Consider the following 26144-nt stretch of genomic DNA (forward strand, 5'->3'; position numbering starts at 1 on the left):
TTATAAGACCATGGCTGCTTGGTTTGTGGGTTAGCATAGTTCTTTTGAAGCATCAGACACCAAAATCATTATCTTCTCTTATGACATGATGTGGATAGCGCAAGTTTTGCTATCTCGCCATCTACGTTTTCATAAATATTATTGCGGCGTCAAACTTGGTATGCTGCAGAGCCTTCTACTGTAAAAGTGGATATTTTCGCGCGAGTAATTTTTCGCGCTTGGCCGGGTAAGAAGAGTTTCGCGTGTTTTTAATTCCGCGGAATTAAGACATGACGCACAGGAACATATGGCAAGCAAAAATAATTCGCGTGCTTTAATTTTCGCGCTAGTTTCTGGTTGCGCGAAATGCGCGAAAATTTCAACACCGCGAAAAATTCCACTTTTACAGCAAGGTTCTGGTATGCTGCGCTGATTCATGCCCTCTACGGAGTCGCTAGTCGAGTGTGGGCTGCTAGGTAGCTAGCTAGCTCCGCTATAACGCTGAATGGATCAGTGATGGGATTGGGTCAGCAGTGTACTCTAATATTTATACCGAGAGTATTAAAGCAAACTCATGTCTAGCGCGGGTAGTCCAAGACAATATTAAAAAGCAACGATATACTGGCTAATGAGCAACAATTGTTGACTGAAGAGTTCGAGGGCCCATCTACACGTGCATTCCTAATAGCCGATTGCCAGAACAAGAGAGACTGTTTGACGAGTTGATCGAGGCGTAGCTCACTCAGTCAACTGCGACATAAACGCACTTGCATAGTAGAACACGAACGCGTCGGGTCGTGTATTCCATCTGTCCACCTGTGACTGATGAGTCCTTATCTTATAACGCCAAGGAGGAAAAAAGATAAAGCAAGGCACGTTCGTTAAATATGTATAGGATATACTGAAAGCTGCAGTTGTGTAGTAGAAAATGGCAGAAAAGGACAGTGTAAAATCCCGAAATCAAACGACGAGTAAAACGTATTCATACTCCAGCGTTGTTGAAATGGATCCAGTCAGCACTTCATCGGACATGGGGAGCAGCGCCGGGACTGCTCCCGCCGTGTACACCCAGCAGGCCGATAGCTCGTCGCGCAATCCGCTGGTTCAGAACGTTCAGAACATAAACCTGAACAACAGCGTACAAACTGACAAGGAGTTTGAAAGAAAGTACTCGGAGCATGTTAGCAAGAGACCGTCAGTCCGAATGAGTTTTCAGGGAAGAGTCTACAACTTTCTGGAGAGACCGTCAGGATGGAAATGCTTTGCCTACCATTTTGCAGTGTAAGTTGTTGTGTTGTTTGTTTTTGTTTTTTTCGCTTGAGCTGTGTGTATTGCAATGTTAGATCTAATCCTCCTAAAGAGTAACTTTACCCATGATGGTGTCAGTAACCATTTTTAATCGATATAAGATGCAGTGATGAAAATTATGGTTGCAACACTTACAATTGGTTGTTGCTTGATTGCTTTCCTTTACCGACTAGTGTGGTAGACATGTCCTTTGGGGGGGGGAAAAAAATATTTAGCACTCAGTGACAGTGTTACAGCTAGACTAGAGAGGTACATTATAGGGCCTATAGATGATGACTGGCGGGGGAGGGAACATACCGAATGTTCCACCCGAAGGGTTTGAAATGCTATTGAGGGAGGTTATAAGTCCCGAGACGAAGTCGAGGGACTTAGATAGCCCCCCAAAATAGCATTTCAAACCCTGAGGGTGGAAAATTTGATACATGTTCCCGAACAACAAAAGTCATCATCTGTTATATTTTATGAGTTAGTCATTGAATCTGCTTTTTCATATTGTATGGAATAGGCAAATGTATCCTATCGATTGCATGAAAAATATGATAGTTCAATCATATGGTATCGTTTGTCATTTGTTATGTGAAAATGCTTTCCCATGGGAGAACATTACAAAAATGTTCTGCCCATGGGCGAACATGACCAATGTGCCTCCATCATGTGACTGTGTTTAGCCAATCACTAACTGGTATTTGACTAACCCATTTAGTATAGAGTTCTAGTACCAGGTACTACTAGTAGTCGGACTCTCTGTGTGTAAGAGCATGCACGCTCAGGCACATTTAGGCCTATGCCAAGAGTACATGTATGTAGGCCTACGTGTAAAGCAATTTAATGATGACTACCACAGCAGTTGATAATAATGAATAAGATTTGGTAAACTCCATTCAAGACTGATCGCATAGCAAACAAGAAAGGATCATAAATTTTTTGAAACTTTTTCTTTAAATTCAGTCATAATAACAGTGGATTTTTTTCATTTCCGTACTTTCTTTGTATCAATCATGACTTGCATGTTGCATAGCAGTTTTTAATGTCATTTTGAAATAGGCTAAATTAAAGATGAAAGCACTACTATAGGACTTATATTTTGATCGCGATAGATCATTGTATCTAAGTCGTGCATAGCATCTATCCAACTGAGGGTGCAATTCCACATCCTCAACTTTATGCCCCTGCACCACGAAACTACCGGTACCGGTACCAAAAAGTTAGCAGACATGGATTTTTCGTTAAGGACAGATTCTGAAAGAGCAGACTCTTAGCTTTAAAATGATATACCGTACATGTATAATCAATACAACTAAACATTCCTAGCCTATTATAAGTAATGAAAAGAAAGTACACATTCTGAAAAAGTGTTTGCTGAGAAAGTAGGCCTTGAAGTTAAGGGTAGACCTATTTAAGTGCTTAATCTCACTGTGCTGCCGTATGCAATGAAAGGGACAAAAACAGGAATGTAAAATCCTGTAAAAACACAATAAAGAATCAGATTTAGCTGAAAATTTTCACACTCATTAAGTACATCATATCAATATCTGATACCAACAGTAAATACAGTAGCACAATCCTCTCAGAATTTATCATACATGTAGGAGGTGAAATTGCGGAGTAAATGGCACTTAAGAAATGAATAGGTGCCTATATGATATAATATAATTTAAGCACACTTTTTCTAAATGTTCTAGAAAAACTGAAAAAACCCCAAAACAATATCTCATTCATTTTATGATCCCAAATTTTAGAACTCTAGAAGAATGGCTCTAAAGTTTAGAAAATTAACTAGGGTGGCCCATTTTACCTATTTTGAGTCAGCATGTAAAATAAGGGTGTGCAACTTTTTGCTTAGTTTTCTGATGCATGGTCACATATAGAGTAAAGTCATAAAAACAAAATAGTACAAGTTCCATCAAAAGGCAGACATGAATTAAAAGCATCTTTTAAAAATATTTACGTTGTTTTCGATGTTTCACATTCATAATAAATTTTCTTGAATAGACTGTATTGGTCATACCATACAATCAATTAAGATGAGATAATGAAACGACCAACTCACAATCCCCCAAATAATTGTTATTTATCCTCTTTGCAAAGTGTAGTAATTAAATGATATTGGAAGGATCTGTTTCTTTGTTTGTTTTTGTTTTTCAGTGACCACAGGTAGACCTTGTAGAAAAAGAAAACCCAAATAGCTGTTTAGTACCGGTACGCGCAATGTAACTGACAGGTCTGTTAGGACCTGTGGAGAAGTAACCTGAACTGTAAAACACATCAAGGTCCTTACTTTATTCCATTTTGGTATGATGTGCTGTCAGTCTGAATACTAATAATGCTATGAAGATAAAAATAATAAAACATAAGAAGTAATACACAATGTATGAATCATTACTTCAGTGAAACACGCATAATGCACAAATAGAAAAAGTGGAATGATGTTTTTTTAGTACCAACGGGTACTGTATCCTGTGATCACAAATGCCAGGTACTAAAAACAGACTGGCATGTGGTTTGGAAGTATTTACTTTAATTGGTGATACATGTCAACATAATCATATAGTCTAGTAAGTGTATTTTTAGTTGAATATTGTGTTGAAATGGAACTCTTCCTTGTGTGATGAAGAGAATACTCTTTTCATTCAGAATGCAGTAAATGCATGTACACATCCATATAGATATGAATGGATTCTTTTTCCTTCTAACCTTTACACTGGTGTTACTTTCAACACCAGTTTCTAACACCTTTGTCAATAATCTTGAAATAATTTGTCACAATTTACTGTGCTGTTATAAATGAAAAATGATCAAGCTGCCATCTTCAATCTACAAGTACCTTCCCAACTATTCCTAAAGACATCAGTTATCTAGTGGAATCAGTGTGGTACATGCTTTTCATGCACTTGAATTCTAGATGTAGAAGAGTGATCTCCACATCATGAATACATTTTTGTTTTTCCCCACCTCCTATTTGCACTGTTTACAACGTAAGGGTGCCATTTGTGTTCCGTGATATAATAGGATGTTTGACATTTCCAGTACTTATCCGAGAGGAATTTTTTGCTGTTCGTAGACGTCTAATTCAATTAGAGGAATTACCCATTTCCCTGACACCTTTCTTGCCTTTGTGTGAAATTTGATTAGTTTTTCCCTGGGGAAATTACCCTTGGGAAGACTTATAAATATGGTGTCTATTAATGTCAGGGTTTTTGGGGGTCTACTGGTCCTCCAATATAGGAGGCAAAGTAGCACTAAACATGCCTCTTTGTTTTTTACCCTCATGTGTTACCCATGTAGAGAAAAGGAACAGAATTTGAGCTTTAAGCATTTGGTTGTTAGGAGCTTTGTCCCTTTACAGTGCAGGGAACTCTTTATAAGCAGGAATCTTTCCAGAAAGGGTGTATCCTGTCCTCAGTTTTCATTTGGATTCATCTGCTTGGTTTTTCCATCTTTGTCAACTAGAATTACCAAGGAGAAGCAACTAGACAAGTTCTGTCTTTTTTGACAAAATACTCTGCAAGTGAAAGTACTGATTCCAAAGACCAATATAATGATATTGAGCATTATCAGTAAACATCAGTGCCTGATGGTTTCATTTCATATCAGAATGTCCAAATCTAATTGTTGTTCTCTGACATTGAAGTGAAAGTGTGTAGAAATGTGCATGTGTGTGTTTGTGTGTGTGTTTTCATGAACACACTGTACCAATATTTTGTATTCTAGGTAAATATTTGACAATAGAAACATTGTTTGAATAATCAGTTCCATGAGAGCACAATTTCAGCTGATGTGTATCAGAGTTATTTAATGGTACCAGGGGAAAAAAAAAGAAAACACACAACCACTTCTTGTATCGAATTTTAACGAAGTACTTCTTGTTGAGAACATTCTGGCAGCCGTATCCAATCAGAAAACCCTAGTGGCGCTGCTTACCAGTTGCAATACCTCAACTCCATCTCGTCTTATTAGCTGTGAGGATTAAGTTTCTCACACTGTTAGTTCTGTCAGATGCCTGTTAATGAGAAAGTGCTACAGTGCATCATACCCCTGTATGCTTAATAAAACTAGGCAGAACTGTTTCTCCCTGCTCCTCTTTTACAGAATGCAAGCGTGTAATTGCACTGTAAGAGCCTCAGCACACAAAATCTGAAATGACACCGCAGCACATTATACACTGCTCAACACTGAAGAAAAGTCGGTGAGATAAGGCACATCATAATGTAGTGTATTGTTGACAGAAAATGAAAGTAAGATTTTGGTGTTGCCAGTGAATCAGCAATGCATTCTCCCTATTGCATAAAGATGTAATTAGCTACAATTTCCATGATATTGAATTGGCATTGTTGTGCTGGTATATAGCACAAGCTGTATTTGGTTTAAATAGCATGTGAGCACTGAGCACTATCTTTATCTCCAAAACTGTTTTATACATGATAAAAAAGGAAAATGTAGATTGAGATTAATGTGTAAAATGCCCATACCTGCTGCATAGTAACTCAGTAGATCCCCTAAATTTCTGGTTTTACAGTATGTTAACATCTTCATCTGATGAACACTTCGTCCTTTCCTCATACTTTGGTATTTCTACTTCTGTTCCCCCTCCCCTACCATTGTTTAAAACTCTTTTCTTTTGACTTTATAGGGAGCCAATACTAGACCTTGATTTTGTACAATGATATTTCAAGTATGTAACTCTTGTACCCTGTCTTAACAGGCCACAAAACGCAGGGTAGCCTCGGGGTAGCCTCGGGTGAAGAATCTTCCCCTGGGAAGATTGTGCCTTTTAAGACGCAACACAGTGGACAGGCTCGGGGTAGCCGCGGGGTAGTCTCGGGCGAAGTCTTTAAAAACGCGGGGTAGCCTCGGGTGAAGAATCTTCCCCTGTGTCTGTTAAGACGCAACACAGTGGACAGCCTCGGGGTAGCCACGGAATAGCCTCGGGCGAAACCTTACCCTTCGATCGACAAGGGTAGACGCGGACTAGCCTCAGGTGAACCGCCGGAGGCTATCCGGCGATAGTGTCTGTTAAGACACTCGTGGGGTGAATCTTCCCCCGAGGCATCACGTGACGTGTGCTATATCGTAAGTCAGGTGACCAGCACTGCGCCACACAAATCCACGAACCTCGCAGGTTACGATAATCCAAGGTATTATCCAGGTAAAATCCACCATATAAATCCACAGCGACACATGTAGGATCCAGACGTTATGATGACCACGTCCAGTCAATGCGTGAATGATAATCCAGCAAATAATATCCAGCTAGGAATCCAGCCCATCACAGCTTTGACGTCGCAATGTCCATTGACATGAAAATGGAGTCTGTCACCAATGTAGGCAAATCAATTCTCTGCAGGCAAAATGTCTCCCAGGCCTTATCTCCACAAATATAGCAGGTCAGCAAGTAACACAGGACTGACTACCCTTGTACAACAAGTCGCTTCAGGGCCATAAGTGACGTAACTCTCAGAGCAAAGGTGACTGGACGTGGTACTCTGCCTACCTCAGAATTTCTGTGGCTTATATAGGTCCATTTACCCCTTCTTGAATGTTCTGTAGTTTGCTCCAACCTGGGGCTACACACTTGTACATGTATACAAAATGTAATTGTGAGTTCAAGACCTTTCCAGAAATCCTATAGCTGACTCACTGTCTAACTACTGTAAAAGTGGAAATTTTCTCGGTGTTGAAATTTTCGCGATTTCGCGCAACCAGAAACTAGTGCGAAAATAAAAGCACACAAATATTTTTGCTTGCCATATGTCTGTGCGTGATGTCTTGATTCCGCGGAACTAAAAACATGCGAAACTCTTCTTACCAGGCCAAGTGTGAAAAATTAGTCGCGCGAAAATATCTACTTTTACAGTATGTACATAACTACCACTCACATTGGGCTTCAAGGACAGTGTATTGACAGCAGCTAATTGTGTTTACTGAAAGTAGAAATGGTTGAGAAGCCGTCCAGTCATGGGGAATAGTCCAGGCTAGAAGGCACCTAACCTTGTTTTTTGATATATACAATGTTTTTTGATGGTTTCTTGTCAATTCGAGGGTGCTGATTCCAAATCCGATTGATGCCACTTGCGTAACCTTGAGCATTTTCGGCAAAATGCAAAAATCCAAATGGCCACCAAATATGCTAATTTGGCCGTGATAATCAGAATAAGGCACATTCTATTACCAATTATTCTGCCAAACTTTGTACATTTCCTTTCCTAGAGTTACTCCATCTGTATTTGCAAGAGAATTTTCATTTCGTATAGGTTTATTTGGTATTTAAAGCTCATTTTCAATTCAAAATGGCCACCATTCCTATGATCATGTACAATATGAATGGTAAAAAAATGCATGGAAATATAGAGCAAATTTACTGTATTTCCAGTCCCGTTCCTACGCTGTTATAAAGTGTTGCGTGTGCAATCCAAATATATTGGGTGCCATGTACAATATATAGGGCCTGAAATGGATCATAACTTTCATCACTTTTATATGATATAATTTAAGAGTACCGCCTTGATGTTATCGAACAAACTTGATTTTCTTCTTGAATTAAAACAACAACAAACACTGGTGAAGGTATAAACAACACTGTCCAGATGCAATACCTTTCAAACTATTCAAAACCAAGGACCAATGTGAAGTACCTCTTTCAGTTTTGTCACACTTCCCATGTGTTAATTATTATACTTTAACATCATGAGGTCATTCATTCTCGTCTTAAAACCAAAACTGTTCTTTTTTATTGTCTTCAAAGATCTCTTTAATTTGATGTTTGGCAGCAGGCGACAGATTTGCAGGTTTCTAGGGCTAAAGATGCAAATCAGTCCTGCAATTGCCTTAGTTGCAACCACATCTAATGATGTTCAGCACTTCCATGACTTCCTCAAGGGTCAGAGGGTGATTATTTGCCATAGGACCAGGATGAAAGCCCGTTGAAGCTGTCTGGTTTTGTTGCCATGCCAGAGACCGTATTGTTGGTAACTTGAATGGTCCATGGCCTCAAACCAGCATTTGCACCATCCGGTTTTGGGGTCAAAGCTGTCAGTGATGGGGGGAGGGGGGGGGGGGGGGGGGGGGGGAGGTTGAGGGAGATCTAGATTGGTTTGTGGGATTGGACAAACTGCTGTAAGCCTAAAACCAGTGCATCTGATTGGTTGAGAACAAATCTGTCAGACAAAACGCTTCATGAAATGCCCCCAGGTCAGGTTATCAGGTTAACATGATTGGAAGCCAAGATCAGGGTATGCGTAGACAGCACTGGGGACACTTGTCATCCTTTCCTTCCAGCGTAAGGAGGGAGAGTGATTGAGCACCAGTTAAGGAGGGTAGACTTCCTTAGCCTACAATGTATGCCTGCCTGCCACAGAAAGCTACCTTGAACATATAGTGTTTGCAAGATGGTTGCTAAGATGGAAGGCATGGGCCTCATGGTAATCTTGTAAAGGTTGAGGCAAAGTCTCCAAAAGGAGAATTACTCCTCTATTGTCTCGAGATGGGTCAGTACTCGGCTAATGTCATCCAAGGACCTTCTATGAGAAGTAAGGGTAACATCATCTGCATGAGCAAACTTCCTTCATGAAGTGATTATAACCGGAGGGCCAAACCCCAAAAAGTCGCTTACTTAACGAGTGAGTTGCACTCTCTCTACAAACTAAGTAGACCATGCTTATTTTCAAGTTTTTATCGTAACAAACAACATTCCACTGGTCTACCTCAAAAAATTTGTTGCGAAAACCTCCAAATCCAAGATGGCGTCCAAGATGGCCGCCATGTTTACTGAATTTGTTATTTGAAAAATAGAATTTGATTGAAAGATCAGATTTCAACAAATGTGATGTCATATGAAAGAGAATAAAATTTTCTACAAGTTGATACCCTTTTTGTGGGTTATTGTGATAAATGGATTGAGATTTTAAGGAAAAAACACTCATTTTTTGATATTTTTCTGAAAAAAGGAAAATCATGAAAATGCTTGATTCAGCATAAATCAGAGAAAGACTGAAGGATTATCTTGAAACGTTTCAAGAATTTGGTTTGACATATAATTGATATTTGGAGAAAATTAGGGGTCAGTACCGTTTTTGGTTCAGGAGTTATAATGTCTCAAACTTCAAAACTCACTATGTAAAAATGGCCACTTTAGTTGTGACAATACCTATATATTGTTATAGAATAGTATATCATTCACTCATTATTTATCTAGCGATCCACGTCCGACAAGCTTTGCTTTTTAGTGGATCACTATTTTCCATGATCGAATTTACTTTCCGCTCGCCCACGTAGTATTTGTACAGTGTTCCTCTTTATTATTGTACATATATGTTGTTCTATAATTTGTCTCGTATATTACATGAATCTTTTGCAAGCGTTTGAACAATATCAGTTAATGACATGTATACATTGTACTATGTTTTTGATTTTCGTTGATTGGAAATAAACTATGATTGAATTGAATACCTTGTTGGTCGTAAAAAGAGCCTGCGCGCGCCAAGACTACTACACGCACCACTGACACTGGCGCTTGTAGCAGTGCCAGTGGTGCGTGTAGTAGTCTTGGCAAACGCAGACATTTTCTTTGACGAACAAGGGTTTGTGCCTGCAAACTAACTTTTCATACCAAGTGGTAGCTCAGGTGACGCTGATTGCTATTATTTCAAAGTAGATTGTTCTGAAGCAGATGAGATGAAGCAAAAATATCTTTCAAATAGAGGTAGGAGCTTGAAACAACCTTGCTATAGAAAGTTTAAAACAAAATCTGGATCAATCACTCAAAAAATTCAACATTGCAGGCCATCAAAGCTGACATAGTGTATAAAATTGCGCCAAAGTAAATGTATTATTTCGTTTTTGATACAATTTTGTCTGTTTTGCTGTCTATTTATATGGTTTTTATATATTCTGAACATGCTATTTCAAACCATCTTAGGTTTTTACGGAGACATTTTTTCAGAATGCACCATGAATATTTCTCTAAAAAGTAAAAAAAAATTAAATTAAAAATGTTTATGAAAACCATGCAGAAATTAACATCTTTCCCATATAATCAATATTTGGAGAAAATTAGAGGTCAGTATTGTATTTGGTTCAGGAGTTATAATGTCTCAAACTTGAAATCCCATTTTACATAATATGCATTTACACGCATCTGTTCCCAAAGACGTCACAGAGGGTCAAATCCAAGATCGTGCTTACTTTCGAGTTCCACTCTCTCTATAAATAAGACCAAAGCATACTAAGCAATGTTCCGTAAGTACACCTCAATAGATTTGTTGCAAAAACCTCCAAAGTACAGATGCAGTCCAATATGGCCGCAATTTTTATTGAAGTTAACATTTCAAACATAAAATTTGATAAGGTCTTTTTACACTTGTAAATTTTTGCTTAGTCCCGTACCAACGGTGGTGCTAAGGGGGGGGGGGGGGGGGAGGAGGGGGGGGGGGCCTTAGCCCCACCGTTGGTACGGGACTATCCTTAGCCCACTTTCTGTTTACACTCGTTTTTGCCAAAGTGGGCTAGCCCCACCGATAGTCCGGTACTATCTGGCCCTGCAAAATAGCAGGATTAGCACCGCAATTGCGGTGCCAAGCGAGTGAGTGTAAACAGAACGAAAAAATAATCCGGGGCTAAGCGACGGAGACGAAGTCCGACCCCCACTGACCAATCAGAAATGAGGTAATCAAGTGCTGCCGGTGCGTGCGTGTACGTGTACAGTGCACAGCGTAATCATGAATATTCATGTGGTTTGGAAAGTCCGGGGCTAAGAAATACGAGTGTAAAAAGGTCAGTTTTCTCCTTAGCCCCGGACAAGAGATAGTACGGCACTAATTGGCCAGTGTAAAAAGCTGAAAAAAATGGTACGGGACTAATGATAGTCCTGGGTCAGAGAAAGTCCGGGGTTAAGAAACACAAGTGTGAAAAGCCCTTTATAGACATTGGATTGCAACACATTTGATGTCATATGAAGGAGAGTAAAACTTCCTAAAAGTTGATACCACTTTATCTGTGTATTGTGATAAATTGGGGGGGGGGGAATCCATATTTTTATATTGTTTTGAAAAAAGGAAGAAATGTGAAAATGCATGATTTAGTATTTATCAAAGAAGAACTGAAGAATTATTTTGAAACCTGCGATTGAGATTGAGATTTACTGAGATTGAGGACAAAATTCATATTTCTGGAATTACAGCCAATATCATACACTATTGACAAGTTAACGCCTAAAACTTGAAAAAATTACATTTATACATTATAAATTTTGCATACAATGTGTTTACATGGTCACATGTAATACTGTAACGGTCTAGTGACTTGCAAGTACCTGCAAACTAACTTTTCATGCCAAGTGGTAGGTGACGCTGATCGCTATTACTGTAGCATTTCATCATATTAGATTGTTCTGAGGCAGATAAAATTGAACAGAAAGTATTTTCCAAAAAGAGATATGAGCTTGGAATTTGGCACAAATTTTGCCAATGTGTAATATTTAGCGATAAAAATAGTATCCACACAAAATTCAAGGTGCCGGTAATTAATCGAGGTTGTCGTTCAAGGCATTATTTACCATTAGTGCACGTAAAACAAAAACCCAGCTTTAATTAATTCCTCAAACTACATTGTAGTTCTAAACTGTGAGTTAGGGATAGAACAACTAATGTACAAACTGAAATCAGTATAATTAATGCTAAATATTGTTAGATATACTAAATAGATCTGATAAGAATGTTTTTATATACTAAATTGTCAACAGTTATGGCTATGGTTTCTTGAAAAGCAATGGTGATATCTCCGTATGTTTTAGGCTTTATTATATCTTTTTTACATGGTAGAATGTTTTGTAATACAACTAACCTGCACATATAAATCGAATGTGATATCTCTCCCAATGGTAGAATACCTTTAGTGTGTTGCGTCAAAGTTAAATCTCAACTTATAACTTATAATTTGATATATATTTTTTAATCTTCTTATATTGCTGTCTATTACATGTTCCTATACATCCGAACGATATTGTGCTAGTGTAAACCATATTGAGGGTCCTTTCTTTTTTTTGGGGGGGGGGGGGGAGGTGGAGCTCATTCCAGTGTTAGGGTAAGGCCCAATCTTTGATAAAAAAGAAATGCTTCTGTATCAAAGATATGCTTTTTTACTTGTATGTTACTCTGCTGTTGTAGAAACGCCTGAATGATGATGGTATTATTATGTGTAATAATGTCTGATCCGTAGGTGTCCTTGAAAGCCCTTCTGATCCGAACCCCCCCCCCCAAAAAAAAAAAAAAAAATCCGACATGGCGGCAATTTCTCAACTTTGTTGTGCGAAATGTGTTGTGCAAAATTACTTTTCAGTATATTGTTCGAATAAAATTGTCCAAATTGATTATTCGTGCTGTATATTCACATTTACAAATAAGCATGCTGAAACTGTATTTTCTGTTACCAGATTTTTCTTACATTGTTTTTAGGCTGATTTCATGTGGGTTATAGTGTCACAATTGATCTGAGCTTATGCCATTGGTAGATGCTTTCCCATATTAGATATCAGGATCACTCGAGAGTGAAAATGTTCATTTTCATTCATTTTAGAGTGACCTCGGGGATCACTCGAAGAGTGACGAGTGATCCCTAAGGCAGGGCTCGATACTAACGGTGGTCCGGTGGCCCGGGGCCACCAAAAACGCACGTTGGGCCACCAAAATGTCAGAAATGAAGAACATAGGTGGCCTGATCGGGCCACCAAAAAAGATCGGATATTTGCCTTTGGGCCACCAAAAAATAAAAGTTAGTTTGGAGCCCTGCCTATTAAGGTCACTCTAAAATGAACATTTTCACTCAAAAGTCACTCCAATTTCACTCTAAATTCACCGTTTTCTTGTTATTCACTCCTCACATCAAAAGCAAAAACTTCCACTCGATTTGTTTCTTTTTTCTTTCTCGGAGAGTAGAATATCACTGGTTTTAAAAATGTGTCCATAAAAACCTAAGACGGTTTAAGATAGCACAACAGACAAAATTGTATCAAAAACGAAATAATACATTTGCTTTGGCGCAATTTTATACACTATGTCAGCTTTGATGGCCTGCAATCTTGAATTTTTTGAGTGATTGATCCAGATTTTGTTTTAAACTTTCTATAGCAAGGTTGTTTCAAGCTTCTACCTCTATTTGAAAGATATTTTTGCTTCATCTCATCTGCTTCAGAACAATCTACTTTGAAATAATAGCAATCAGCGTCACCTGAACTACCACTTGGTATGAAAAGTTAGTTTGCAGGCACAAACCCTTGTTTGTCAAAGAAAATGTCTGCGTTTGCCAAGACTACTACACGCACCACTGGCACTACTACAAGCGCCAGTGTCAGTGGTGCGTGTAGTAGTCTTGGCGCGCGCAGGCTCTTTTTACGACCAACAAGGTATTGTCACAACTAAAGTGGCCATTTTTACATAGTGAGTTTTGAAGTTTGAGACATTATAACTCCTGAATCAAAAACGGTACTGACCCCTAATTTTCTCCAAATATTAATTATATGTCAAACAAAATTCTTGAAACGTTTCAAGATAATCCTTCAGTCTTTCTCTGATTTATGCTGAATCAAGCATTTTCATGATTTTCCTTTTTTCAGAAAAATATCAAAAAAGGAGTGTTTTTTCCTTAAAATCTCAATCCACTTATCACAATAACCCACAAAAATGGTATCAACTTGTAGAAAATTTTATTCTCTTTCATATGACATCACATTTGTTGAAATCTGATCTTTCAATCAAATTCTATCTTTCAAATAACAAATTCAGTAAATATGGCGGCCATCTTGGACGCCATCTTGGATTTGGAGGCTTTCGCAACAAATTTTTTGAGGTAGACCAGTGGAATGTTGTTTGTTACAATAAAAACTTGAAAATAAGCATGGTCTACTTAGTTTGTAGAGAGAGTGCAACTCGACCTCTGTTTTTAGCTTTTGGCCCCCCGGTTATTATCATGTCACCATGTTAAAAGGAGTGGAGTTAGTTTATAGCCACCCTGGAGGAGGCCATCATTCAGAGTCCTAAGTCAGTTGGTCTGCGACATCCTGAAGCTGCAAGTGCTGAAGATTAAAGACAAGCAGTGTGAAGTTGTTATAGCACTGCTTTCAGAATGAGGCAGCACTTTAGAAATCTTGGAGCATCCCTAGACATCATACGCAAAGACATTCACTCCGAGAAAACTGGTGATAAAATCCATCTATCGTGAGAACAGTTAAACCTTTCACCCATCATGGCTACATTTATGCATCAATGTCAGTGAGTCTATTGTCAGATAGCTCTGTGGATGGTTGCTGACAATAAGGTTGGGCTTTGGATCTTCTGTAAAGGAGTGCTCAAGCAAGTCCCCACGTCTTTACCTTCTTTCTACGGCAAGATCACCGAGTGACCGCTAAGTACCTTGTTGAAGGCAATTGCAGGATTGCAGGGGTCGCTGTCGGGCAGGGCTGGGCAGCAGCAGAGGTGGGGGCAAACAGGTGTAAAACAAGCCCCTTGACTAATATGAACTCATCCCATTATATTCATCATGAATCACCTGCATTGTACTAACATTGGTAAATATTCAATAATTTCACAATTCATCACTGAAGGAAAGGTAAGAGCAGTGTACTCATCTATAGACACAAAAATGTGTCAATTTTACGGGTGCTGTTCGTTATTCCGAAGATTCGCTATTTCGAGGGTTCGTTATTCCGAAGGGTCGTCAATCCGAAACACACAAATTCCCTATACCTAGAGGTTCGTTTATCCGAAAATGAAAAAGGGTTCGTTAATCCAAAGGGTCGTCAATCCAAAACACAAATTCCCTATATCTAGAGGTTTGTTAATTCGAAAATGAAAAAGGGTTCGTTAATCCGAACATTTGTGGCGTTATTCCGAAGGTTCGTCATTCTGAAGATTCATTAATCCGAAAATGAAATTCGGAAAAATGAATCTCGGACTAACAAATCTTCAGATTAAAGAGCCTTCGGAATAACAAACCTTCGGAATAACAAACCTTTGGAATAACGAGCTGTAACCAGTTTTACAGTGGCAAGTACACAAGTTCATGCTGTTACATTTTAACCAACCTTGAGCAAATAAGTGTAAAATCACGCCATCACAGAATCAGTGGTAAATCTGATCTACTTCATACAGATCAGACAGAAGGTCATTTGCCATTTGTAATTTCATGCAAATAAATACTCTGGGTGTACATGAAATTTTTTTTTTTAAATATCAGAGATTTGAGGGAAGGAAGTGAGGTGGTCCTTTCTTCAACTTTCCCCTGCCTCATGTTCTTTCTCGGAAGAGGGGATTGAACAGTTTGTATAGTATCACTTTTAGATTAGAGTTATTTTAGGTAGTTCGATATTTTAGACAGTTATTTGGAAATTTCATTTGTGTTATCATCTGAGATTTAGCTTTAGTAAATCAGAGTAAATTTTATGATGTTGAACATCTCAAGTATCAAATGTTCATGTTTAATAATTCCTGATAAACGATCGTGATGTTGGCATCAATTCAAGTTTTGTTGGGGTTTTTCCCAAATTCCTTGTGAAAAATCCAGATTGAGGAACCAGATTTGGATGATTGCATCACAAATAAAACAGCCCTAAACAACCTTCTGATTTCTTCTGATTTCTAATCAGCATCCAAATTGATAAACAGTGTTGCTGCATGACAGAAAAAAAGAGAAAATTCGTTTATTTCTGTGCGCATTTTATCGTTCATATTGTACAGGGGTGTATGAGTGGCATTCATTTTGAATTTTTATGTTAATAAGAACATATAAGATTACAAAGAATATATTTTCTGTTTGTTTATTTGTTTGTTTGCTTGTGTTGCAAGTGGCAATTATCAGATTTGCATTACATACAAAACTTGATAACAGCGTAGGTATGTGACTGGAAAAACAGCAAATTTGTCTTCTATTTCTATGCATATTTTTTTGCCATTCATAAAGTACATGAGTATAGGAATGGTGGCCATTTTGAATAGAAAATAAGCTTAAAATACTAAATGTACCTACATTAAATGAAAATTGTCTTGCATGTGCAAATAGAATTACTCAAGGAACAAAAATTTTAAAAAGTTTGATGGAATAATCGGTCATGAAATTGACATAAATGGGATTATCATGGCCAAATTAGCATATCTGGTGGCCATTTTGGATTTTTGCATTTTGCTGAAAATGCTCAAGTTTCCGCGAGTGGCATCAATGGGATTTGGAATCAGCACCATGGAATTGACCAGAAACCATAAAAAAAACCTTGTATATATCGAAAAACAAGGTTAGGTGCACTTTCTATGGAGCCTAGCCTGGACTAGAATGGCTTATGACACGAGGGACACTGGTTTAAAACACCTTGACAAAGTCACTCTCTATCCATTTTGTGTTTTCCATTAAACTAGATATTCCATCAAATTGAATTTTACATCTGCCTCAGTTGTAATGCTTTGGAGCAGAAGTATGGGTACTCTGAAATCCTTAACTATCGGTATGCATTGCATTGTGTCTCACTCCGAGAAATATAACATTTGTATTCCTATGTGATAGAGTTTTCTGTCTGTTTAGGTGTTCTTTACCCAAATTCCTTTGTTACTAGGCAATGCAACATCATCCTGAAAATATTACATTATTGCATTTATGCAGGTCTGCGTGTCATAATGTTCCAAAGGTCATATGAGAAAAGTGTCATAAAATATTGAGTGCATGATTTCTCAGTGATTATTGCATGCATTCAGGGACTACTGAATGATATAAGACAGCCATGACTAATGATGTCACTTGAGCTGTCAGTAATGGGAGGATATTGTAAATCAATAATCCATATGCTCTGAATATTTCACTGAAACTCCCTGTCCCCCCCCCCCTTGTCAAGATGTTCTGCACCAAATTGTGTGCATGTTACATGAAATAATTACCTGCCAGTAGGCATAAATTAAATGTCATTGTGATGCTCACAAGATGAAAGCACAGTCAAAAACATGAAAGTGTGCTTCTCTCTGCCTGTAATTATATTTGCTTGTCAGAGAGATTTGAAAATGACTGGAGGTATAGAAATCAACTTGGCATTAAAGCATGCATGGCCATGCAAAGAGCGACCATCAGAAGGTCAGTAGTCAAAGCTCACTGGGTCACGAGGATTAATGTGGTTACATATAACTTATACAGGGAGCTGCAAAGCCTTATGCATGGTAGCCTAAGTCAGCTTAAATTTATTAATACTTAGTGGAATAAAACCATTATGGATTGAGCAAATACAGCAATATTAGTCAAACACATCGGAGAAGTTAAAGAAAATTGGACCATTTGTGCAATTGTGGGTCATAAGGTCATAGGTCAAGTTAAAATGACAAAATGTCACCTTTATCTTCTGTATCTTGGAAATCGCTCACTGTGTAATCATGAAACACAGTACTTAACATGTATTGCCTGATATTGCCAATTTTCTTTGGAAGTTTTGGGACAGAGGTCAGAGTTTCGTTAGAATGGTAAAATTACACTTTTCGATAATGATAATGATCATAACTAAAGAGAAATGACACCACCTCAGGATAGAAGGTTGTTAACCTCACCAGGAGCAGTAGATTTGCCCCTCCATTTAACATTCTAGATTTGAAGCAGTTTTGGGAGGAAGTATCTAGAGAGAGAGAGAGAAAAAGAAAACTTTTACAATTTAAAAAGAAAAAAGGTTCTCTTCAAGCTACCTATGTAGATATGGCCATGATGTGACATTATGAAGTCAGTGTGACACTAAATACAACTAAATAACAGATGAACGTCATTTCAATGTACATAGAGTTTGAATTAAAGTTACGTGGAGCAAACCCATCAAATTGGCTGTTATTAACAGTTTGAGAGTAGTTTTCTACATATTTGTCCATGATAGGAAAGAAAGAATTGAAAAAAGCTCACCTCACTAATAATGCCGAAAATTTTCCATGAAAAACTAGTCTATTTATTCAAGTCAACTGTAACTGTAATGTAGATTATAATCAAAGGAAAGGAGTGAATTAGCAGTTAAATCAAATGGTTTTAGGCCTGCCAATTTTAAATCAAACAGCATTTGTTGCAAACACATGTATGCAGATTAGATGAGGTGATGTCACCACCTCGCTACTCTTCATTTGGTCTGTATATTGAAAACATGATGAAGATTTACATTTCATTTTACAGTGCAGTGATGCAGCTCAGTCAGAAGTGTGTCTGCCTCACAATCAAATTGATTCGGGTTCTATTCCCATTTACCCTACATGACCAAAATGCCTTGTATTGATAATAATTACATTGGATGGCAATGATTATTGCACAATTTAGGACCAATGTGGCACAAATCCAAGATTAGGACAGGTGTACGTACTAGCCCAATGCGGAGTGCAATTTTCCCTGATAATCCGTGAAATAGTGCAATTTGATATAGTTATCTATTATCATTATCAAGAAAAGGCATCAACTGTAAAAAGCAGTTACTAGAATTTGATATACAATATTTGTACTGCACAAAGTTCAGACTTGCTCTTAATGTAGCAAGAGTTTTTATACATACAGATGTTCACTTACAACGTAGAAAGTCTTCACACACTTAGCAGATAGATGAGACAAAATATGATGTATACTGGTATTACTGCATGGCCACTTTACTACACTAGCATGGGGAATTTGTTGTTTCATTGATACTCTGATATCACACAAGCAAATCAATCAGGGAAGAAAAATGCTTTTCAACCCGTTGGGGACGAATCCCGAGTATACTTGAGCAGGTGTCTATGGGAAATGCGTGTTCTAGCAAGAGCAAACCGTCCTCAATGGGTTAATGCACTGCTACATTGCCTCATACAATGTGTAATTGATGATCTGTTTTATTTCACTTTATTTCAGCATATTTGATTATGGTACAGTTTTCATTGTTTTCATTTAAAGGTGAAATGTACAAAATTTGTAGGTAGGTCAGTGGGAGATATGTTATGTGATGGCTGACATTACCACTAATTTGCATATGTGACTATAATCACTGTTTTGTGAAAATGTAAACTTCCAAAATTTGCAATGTTTTCACTTATCCAATTTATGAAACCTCTATCATCGTGTGTTTTAGCTGTTTATAAAAGTCAACTGAAAATCAACTGTTCAAAGGCTTTGCACTGTAAATATTTTCTGATACATTGCTGGTTTACTATGTGTGAGGAAGGGGAAAAAAGTAAGTAGAATACGAGAGCAATTTTTTACTTCAACTTGCCTGCTTTCTGTAATCTACATGAAATGTCTGTCAGAATTGATGCACTTGTTTAAACTCATATTCTTGTCAGAGGAAAGGCATGTTGTTATATATATTGAAATTCAGCCACACGCACTGGGGGGAAGTGGACTTGGGACAAACTCAGTTGTTTCTTTGCTTCATACCTGAGCCCCTCTCATCAATTAAAAAGGAAGATAATTTATTAGCAGACAGAGTCCAATTTTGAGTTGTAGTTCATCAGGATTGATAGGCCATCTATCACCATTTGAAAGTAGAGCTTGGTGTGCTTTTTGGATGGCTGTGCTTATTTGTGAATGATGTCTCCCTGCCTAAGTGATTTTCATTTTATGGCTCTTATGATGATAGCAGGCAAGGATTATAGATGACGTGTGTTTCACTTGATAGGTACATGTATACAATGTGATGGTATTGATCGAAAACTCCTCATGTTGACTCTTTTGGCATACCTGTACTATTATATTCCCCTCCTTTTGTCTATATTTGACATTATTAAACCTTATATTAAGATATCTGCTTTTACCCAGTAGTTAGTAATAAGTTTCCATTCATATTGCATATTAACATGTCATTGAAATGTACTAAAAAATCAATCGAACAAAAATACAAGCAGTAATGGGTTAATCAGCAATTCAATAAGATGTCCGTACATAGAAGTACTTAATATGCTCTTCCCATGAGGCTCAGAGCACTTACAGAATTAAAGAAATGGAAGCATTTATGAAGAGAATGCAGAATAGTAAATTAATTTTTAAAAAGCCATTTTGATCAACTTTAGATCCATCATTTGGATGCCACACGGTAGGTCCACACAGGCATATACACACTACATATGGTAACTGTACACAATTCATATACACATACACATATTTTACATCTGTATGTACACATACAGATGCACATAAACCTGTGCAGAGCTAGAGATTGGATTTGAAATAAATGTTTTCAGCTTTAATGCAGTAACCTTAAAGCTACTATCACCAGCAAGATTACGGGTGATTGGGTAGCTTAGCTGAGCTGAGGATTGTCATTTGAGGATCTGAGATTTCTACCAGGGATGCATACAGTTATGCATTCAGTTACTTAGGGGCCTAGTTGCTGAAGGATTTCATGTCGGATAGAAGTAGTTTGAAAATAATATGCTGTTGAATAGGAAACCAGTGAAGGGAATGAAGTAAAGGCTGAGGAAGATGACTCTCTTCAACCTCAAACACCAGACATGCATGCTGCCCAATTCTGCAGGTGTTGCAGATGAACTTTGTTGTCTTTCAGTTGTTTTTCAGGAAGTTTAGCCATTGGAAATTTGCAATACCATGCACTCTTTGCAACCCCCCCCCCCCCTTGCAGAAGGGGAAGTTTTATTCCATGCAAACTGTAAGGATTATTTGTTATAAAAATGAATATTGACTGACTGATATTTGATATCAGAAGAATCTTGATAAATTTATAATGCAGAATGTTTTCATATAAAATGTAGCTGCATACGAGATCAAAAAAACTTGATTCCCCCCCCCCCCCACATGCCTTTAATGTCTCTAGATAGCCCAAAGCAATTCAAGGAAAGTTGAAGTTAAATGTCATTAAGTCAGAATAAATTGATGATGAATAAATACAATCAGTATACATGGCAAGGCTGGGCTGCAGTGTGCTGTAAGTGTGAAATGTATGGAAGTGTGGAAATTTCCATGAACTTCGTGTTACACTGAACTACACATGTATCACATACTACTTTTTTATATGATGCAAAAATTCCCATTTATAAAAATGCAACAAAAACAAAGTTCACTAAATCATATCACTGTGGGAGAGAAATTCTGCAAAAGTCCCCACTTGTATGTTATTCTCATGATTGTAGTGTTTGGAAATAAAGATTTTGGTGAGGAGGGTCAGGGAGATAGGAAAGAGTCCCTGGCACATATTGGCTTCATGTGGCTGTTTAGGGTGCCCTGTATGTCTGTAGCTGTGTGTTGCATGTAAGTGGGGGAAAGTATCCATGCCTTGGGTAAGAGAGCAGGAGAGAAAGAGAGTGAGGTTTTGCTCAGACTCCTTGAGGAGTAATTGGAAAGTCTGAATGAGGATATAAAAAGATGTGATGTAGCCATGAGGTCAAGAGGGTAGGGGTCTTAAGTCACACTTCCCAGTAGAGGTTTACTGTAGTTGGAAAGGAAGCTATGGTTTAATACATAAAACATAAAAATTGTATCCACTTTTTGTAGCCAAGCATAAGATGGCGCTCTTTGGGTAACAGTTAATTTGGTAGATTTTGAAATGTTAATGTAACCATTGTAAGCTAAATGTTGTATATGATCCTGCATTTAACTCTTGCATGTTTAACTAGTCATTAGGCATATCCATATTTTCCACCCTAAGCACCATGTTTCATCTACTATCTGTACAAAACACTATGAGGTACAATTCTCTATTATGGTACTGTTCATTAATACCAAAAGGTGATTGACCCTGATCACGACCCAAATTTGTTGTCATGAGAATAACACTTTTATGACATTTTCACACATCTTAGAGTGACCACAAGGATCACTCAAAGATTTTGGAGTGATCCCTGAGGTCACTCCAAAATGAGTGGAGTGATCCCTGAGGTCAGTCCAAAATGAGTGAAAATGAACATTTTCACTCAAAATTCACTCCGCATTAAGAGTATATATCATATGCATCGCATCAATCTTTTGATTTGAAATGGTGTGGCAGTAATTACCTCATAGTTCTTGGTTTATTGACCAAAATAATTGTATAAAGATTGTATAATCTTTTTACACAAACCAATGTGAAAAGTTGTGAGGCAATGACATTGTTCCCTTGCCTAATTTGCATGATATGATTCTACTACCACTGCTTTGTGCCATTGTGTTGAACCAAAACAAGTCTCAAGATCTATTTCATGCTTGTGTTTCAGTGCAAATGATTTATAGAGTGTGTGTGTGCACATTTATTTTCATTTCATTTATCATGTTCATTAAATTTCTGTATGATTAACACATCAGTTGTTGGATACAGTACTTTTCTAAAATTTTAATTTTAAGTCAGTGATATGACACACAATCGTTCACACATCAAGAGATTTAAGCTATCAGAATATGCATATGAGCAGGTGTAAGATTTTAGAGTGGAAGTGTTTTTGCAGCTAGAGAGATTTGATATGGCTTTGAACAATGACTAGTGTAGCAACAGAAATCAAAGCAAGTGGTTATGTTTAACACTTCCAATAACACCCCTGCTCAGGTTCATAGGAAATAAAATTGATCACAAGAGAGAGTCTATGCATGTCTGTGTTATGCTCATACACGTGGCACATTTGCACTGGTGCAAGGTTGAAATTTGGTATCTATAGAGGGCTATGTGTCCTAAAATTATTTATGGTATAGAAGCAATGTTATGTTGCAGCTGCTAAAAAAAAAAAAAAAAAAAATGAGATGTCACTTGTACTACATTGAATTACTCCATGCCCCTTACATTGTACATTGTCATAGTTGTGTACAGACAGCAGCACAAGCTGAAAATAGGCCAGAATTTAGCAAGTGGCTATCATATTATTTGCTAATGATGTGAGTGAGATGGGCACACTTATCCGCTCAGGCTCATATTAAGAGTGGTGGCATAAAGGCCTCCATGAGAAAGCAAACTAGACCCGCTTTTTCTTTCTTTTTCTCTCTCTTTCCCTCTCTTCCTCTCGTATTCTCGTATTTTCCTTTTTATTGCAAGCCTCTCGTCGGTGCTGATTGATTCACGACTTCCACAGCGTGAAATTAGCATTTGGCCAGGAAGAAGAGGCCTGGGTCTAGGGTAGAATGATGAGACACTCATGAACTGGATAGAGGCTAAGATAGCCTTCAAGGTTCGTCATTTCTCATCAAATACTTTTCTCCCATCCTATTACCTTGAGCCCTTTTCATGACCCTCAGCCTCTTTGGTGTTACTTTGCAGACATATTTGCCACTCTGAAGCATATATGGCACCATTAGTAATACAACTCTTAATCATGTGGTATGTGTGTTAAGCAGTTTTAACACTTCTTGAATTTGACTGCCAGTAAAGCAGCTAACAATCCAGACATCATAAGAAGATGTGAAACAATTATTGACATGCATTGATAAGGTATACTTTGGTAAGAGTAGGGCCTATATAAAAGAAATTGGGATTCACAACACTATTTTTTCCTTAACCACAAACATAGGTGATGTGTTATGTACTCCCTCTTCCCACTGGTGTTTAAAAGAAAAAAAAAAGAAGCATTGAGATTATAAAGCAAACCACTGCACTGCTCAACTGCATAGCAATAACAGTAAGACAATATGCCGACAGTCGCATATCGTATACCGTCAAACCTGTTCTAGCAACCACCTGTCACAATTTTCTGTTCATAGTGATCACATGGAAATCCCATGCAAAGAAAATATGTATTTAAGACCTGTGATAGCAAGCACTTGCCTTGCACAAGGCCACCACAGATTTTGGTTTCCTTTTGACAACAAACAGAACGGTACAAAGCAACACCCCCCCCCCCCCCCTGCAGCAAATCAACCAACTAATCATAGCTTTAGAGGCTGTTAAATTCATCAAACAAATCCCCCTGAAACTTGTCTGCAGCTATTAAGTAGCCACATGTCTATAGTGGTCGCCTGCTTACAGCAGCCACTGAAAAATCCCATGCATGAAATCTCTGTATTATAGACCCTTTATATAGCTATCACCTGTCTAATGTGGCCAGCGGCCACTCATTTTGTATCCCATAGTGACTGTCTAACTGCGTATAGCAGCCACAAAAGTTTACCTGAACCATTAACCCAGCCATGAATACGTTGGCTTTTACCTTTTGCGTGAATTCTACTGAGTTCTAGCTCAGTCACAATCACACAGACATGATTAACAAATGCAGTTCTTTGCTGTGAAGAGCTGTCTTACCACTGACTTGACTAAATGTAGGCTTCAGTAATGATGCTCTGAATAGATGCTACAAAGGCAAAGACAGCTTGTAGTGACATCTTAGAATTTTACCAAAATGCTGAATAATTGGTGATTTAAATCCCTTTGAATAATGACAATGGGATACTTGTCTGGGTATTGTTTGTTGTTTATGTCAGCTTTGCACATTATTGATTCCCTAGAACTTGCTTGTGAACCCATTCATGCAAAACCAAACCAGTTCCTCAGGCTCAAAATGTTATTTTAAAAATCAAAAGAATAGAAGAAGGCTTAAAGGAAATTTAAAATGAAATAAATTGTACAAAAAAAATCCCATCGTTATAGCTGGTCATGCAAACTTATTTGCTGTTTTTTCAAGAATAGCATTATATGGTATCTTATGCTATCATACAATGCAAATGTTGAAATTCAAAATGGCCACCAACCTGTCTATAGTTGCCACTTTTGTTGTTTCCCTTGGGTAGCCGCTATGGAGAGGTTTGACTGTATGCTATAATTGTGTAATGTTCACAGTACAGATGTGAACAAATTTGATTGAAGTTATGTTATTGTTTGAAAGTTTAAACACCTTGCAACTTACTGAAAGGTTTCAAGTAATTTATTTTTCGAAGTCAAAACATTCCGGCCAACTGCAACCAGTGCAATTTTTTTTTTTTTTTTTTTTTTGGGGGGGGGACCCTCTTCCTGATGGTTTGTTACTGCTCAACACAATCTTTGCATTGTGCTTTCTGCCTGTAGATTTTGATTTTCACTTTGTTTGCTGTTGTAGTGTATCCCAAATCTGCAAGAGTCAAGACGATCTTGTTGTACACTATCTTCTCCCATCTGGAAGTTCTTCTCACCCCCTGAAAAATCTCTTCATCCCTTCAAATGATGATCAAAACCAAAACCTCTTTGTTTCCAATTTACTTTGTCATTGTCGGCCATAATTTGTTCCAATATCCAGAGAAATATTATAAAATATATTTATGACCACACTGAAAGTTTAATTTAATTTTACATATTATATGTCAATTATAAAAACAACAAGCGATCAAAACAATTGCACACAACATGTACATGAGTGGTTACAGTTTGTTATTCCAAGGGTTCGTTAATCCAAAAATAAACAAGGTTTCTTATTCTGAAGGTTCTTTAATCCGAAAATGATATAAAGTTTATTATAGTGAAGGTTCTTTAAACTGAAATTGAAATAAGGAAAAATTAGATGAGGTTCTTAATGTGAAAAGTTCATTAGTATGCAACTTCTTTTCATTTTGGGATTAAGGAACCTCTAGGAATACAGACTTTTTGTTTGAGAATACTAAACAAACCTTCAAAATAACAAACATTAATTTGTTTTCAGATTATGGAACCTTTGGAAAAACAAACATCATTGGTGCATTCTGTGCCCTGTTTACTTTTTGTACTGCTTTTTGCTGGTATTCCAAACTGTGTTGGTTTTTTTTGTTGTTGTTGCTCCCACTCACCTCTCCTTTTGCCAGGCTCTGACATTCTCTTATGGTATCTCTCTCTCTCCCTCTCTTTCTTTCACTCTCTTTCTCCCCTCACACCCCCCCCCCCCCTCACTCCATATGACACATGTCTTACTTTGATTGTGGCATGTAGGTCAAACGCTTAGCTGAAAGCAACCTTTAATACAACTACTTCTCACTGGTAAGTCTTTTGGCGGTAC

General features: G+C 37.7%; 1 protein-coding gene across 1 annotated transcript in view; it reads left to right on the forward strand.

Annotated features, from left to right (window-relative positions):
- Positions 1-765: 765 nt before the first annotated feature.
- The window catches only part of LOC139710839 (potassium voltage-gated channel subfamily KQT member 1-like), a 160907-nt gene continuing 135528 nt past the window's right edge, over positions 766-26144 (forward strand). Inside the window, exon 1 of the mRNA XM_071622759.1 lies at positions 766-1260. Within this exon, the coding sequence (XP_071478860.1) occupies positions 908-1260 (353 nt within the window). The 5' untranslated portion in view covers positions 766-907. The remainder of the gene's footprint in view (positions 1261-26144) is intronic.

Source organism: Diadema antillarum, unplaced genomic scaffold (assembly GCF_040938485.1).
Source record: "Diadema antillarum isolate AM-2024a unplaced genomic scaffold, OU_Dant_1.0 seq00001573_RagTag, whole genome shotgun sequence".
NCBI lineage: Eukaryota > Metazoa > Echinodermata > Echinoidea > Diadematoida > Diadematidae > Diadema > Diadema antillarum.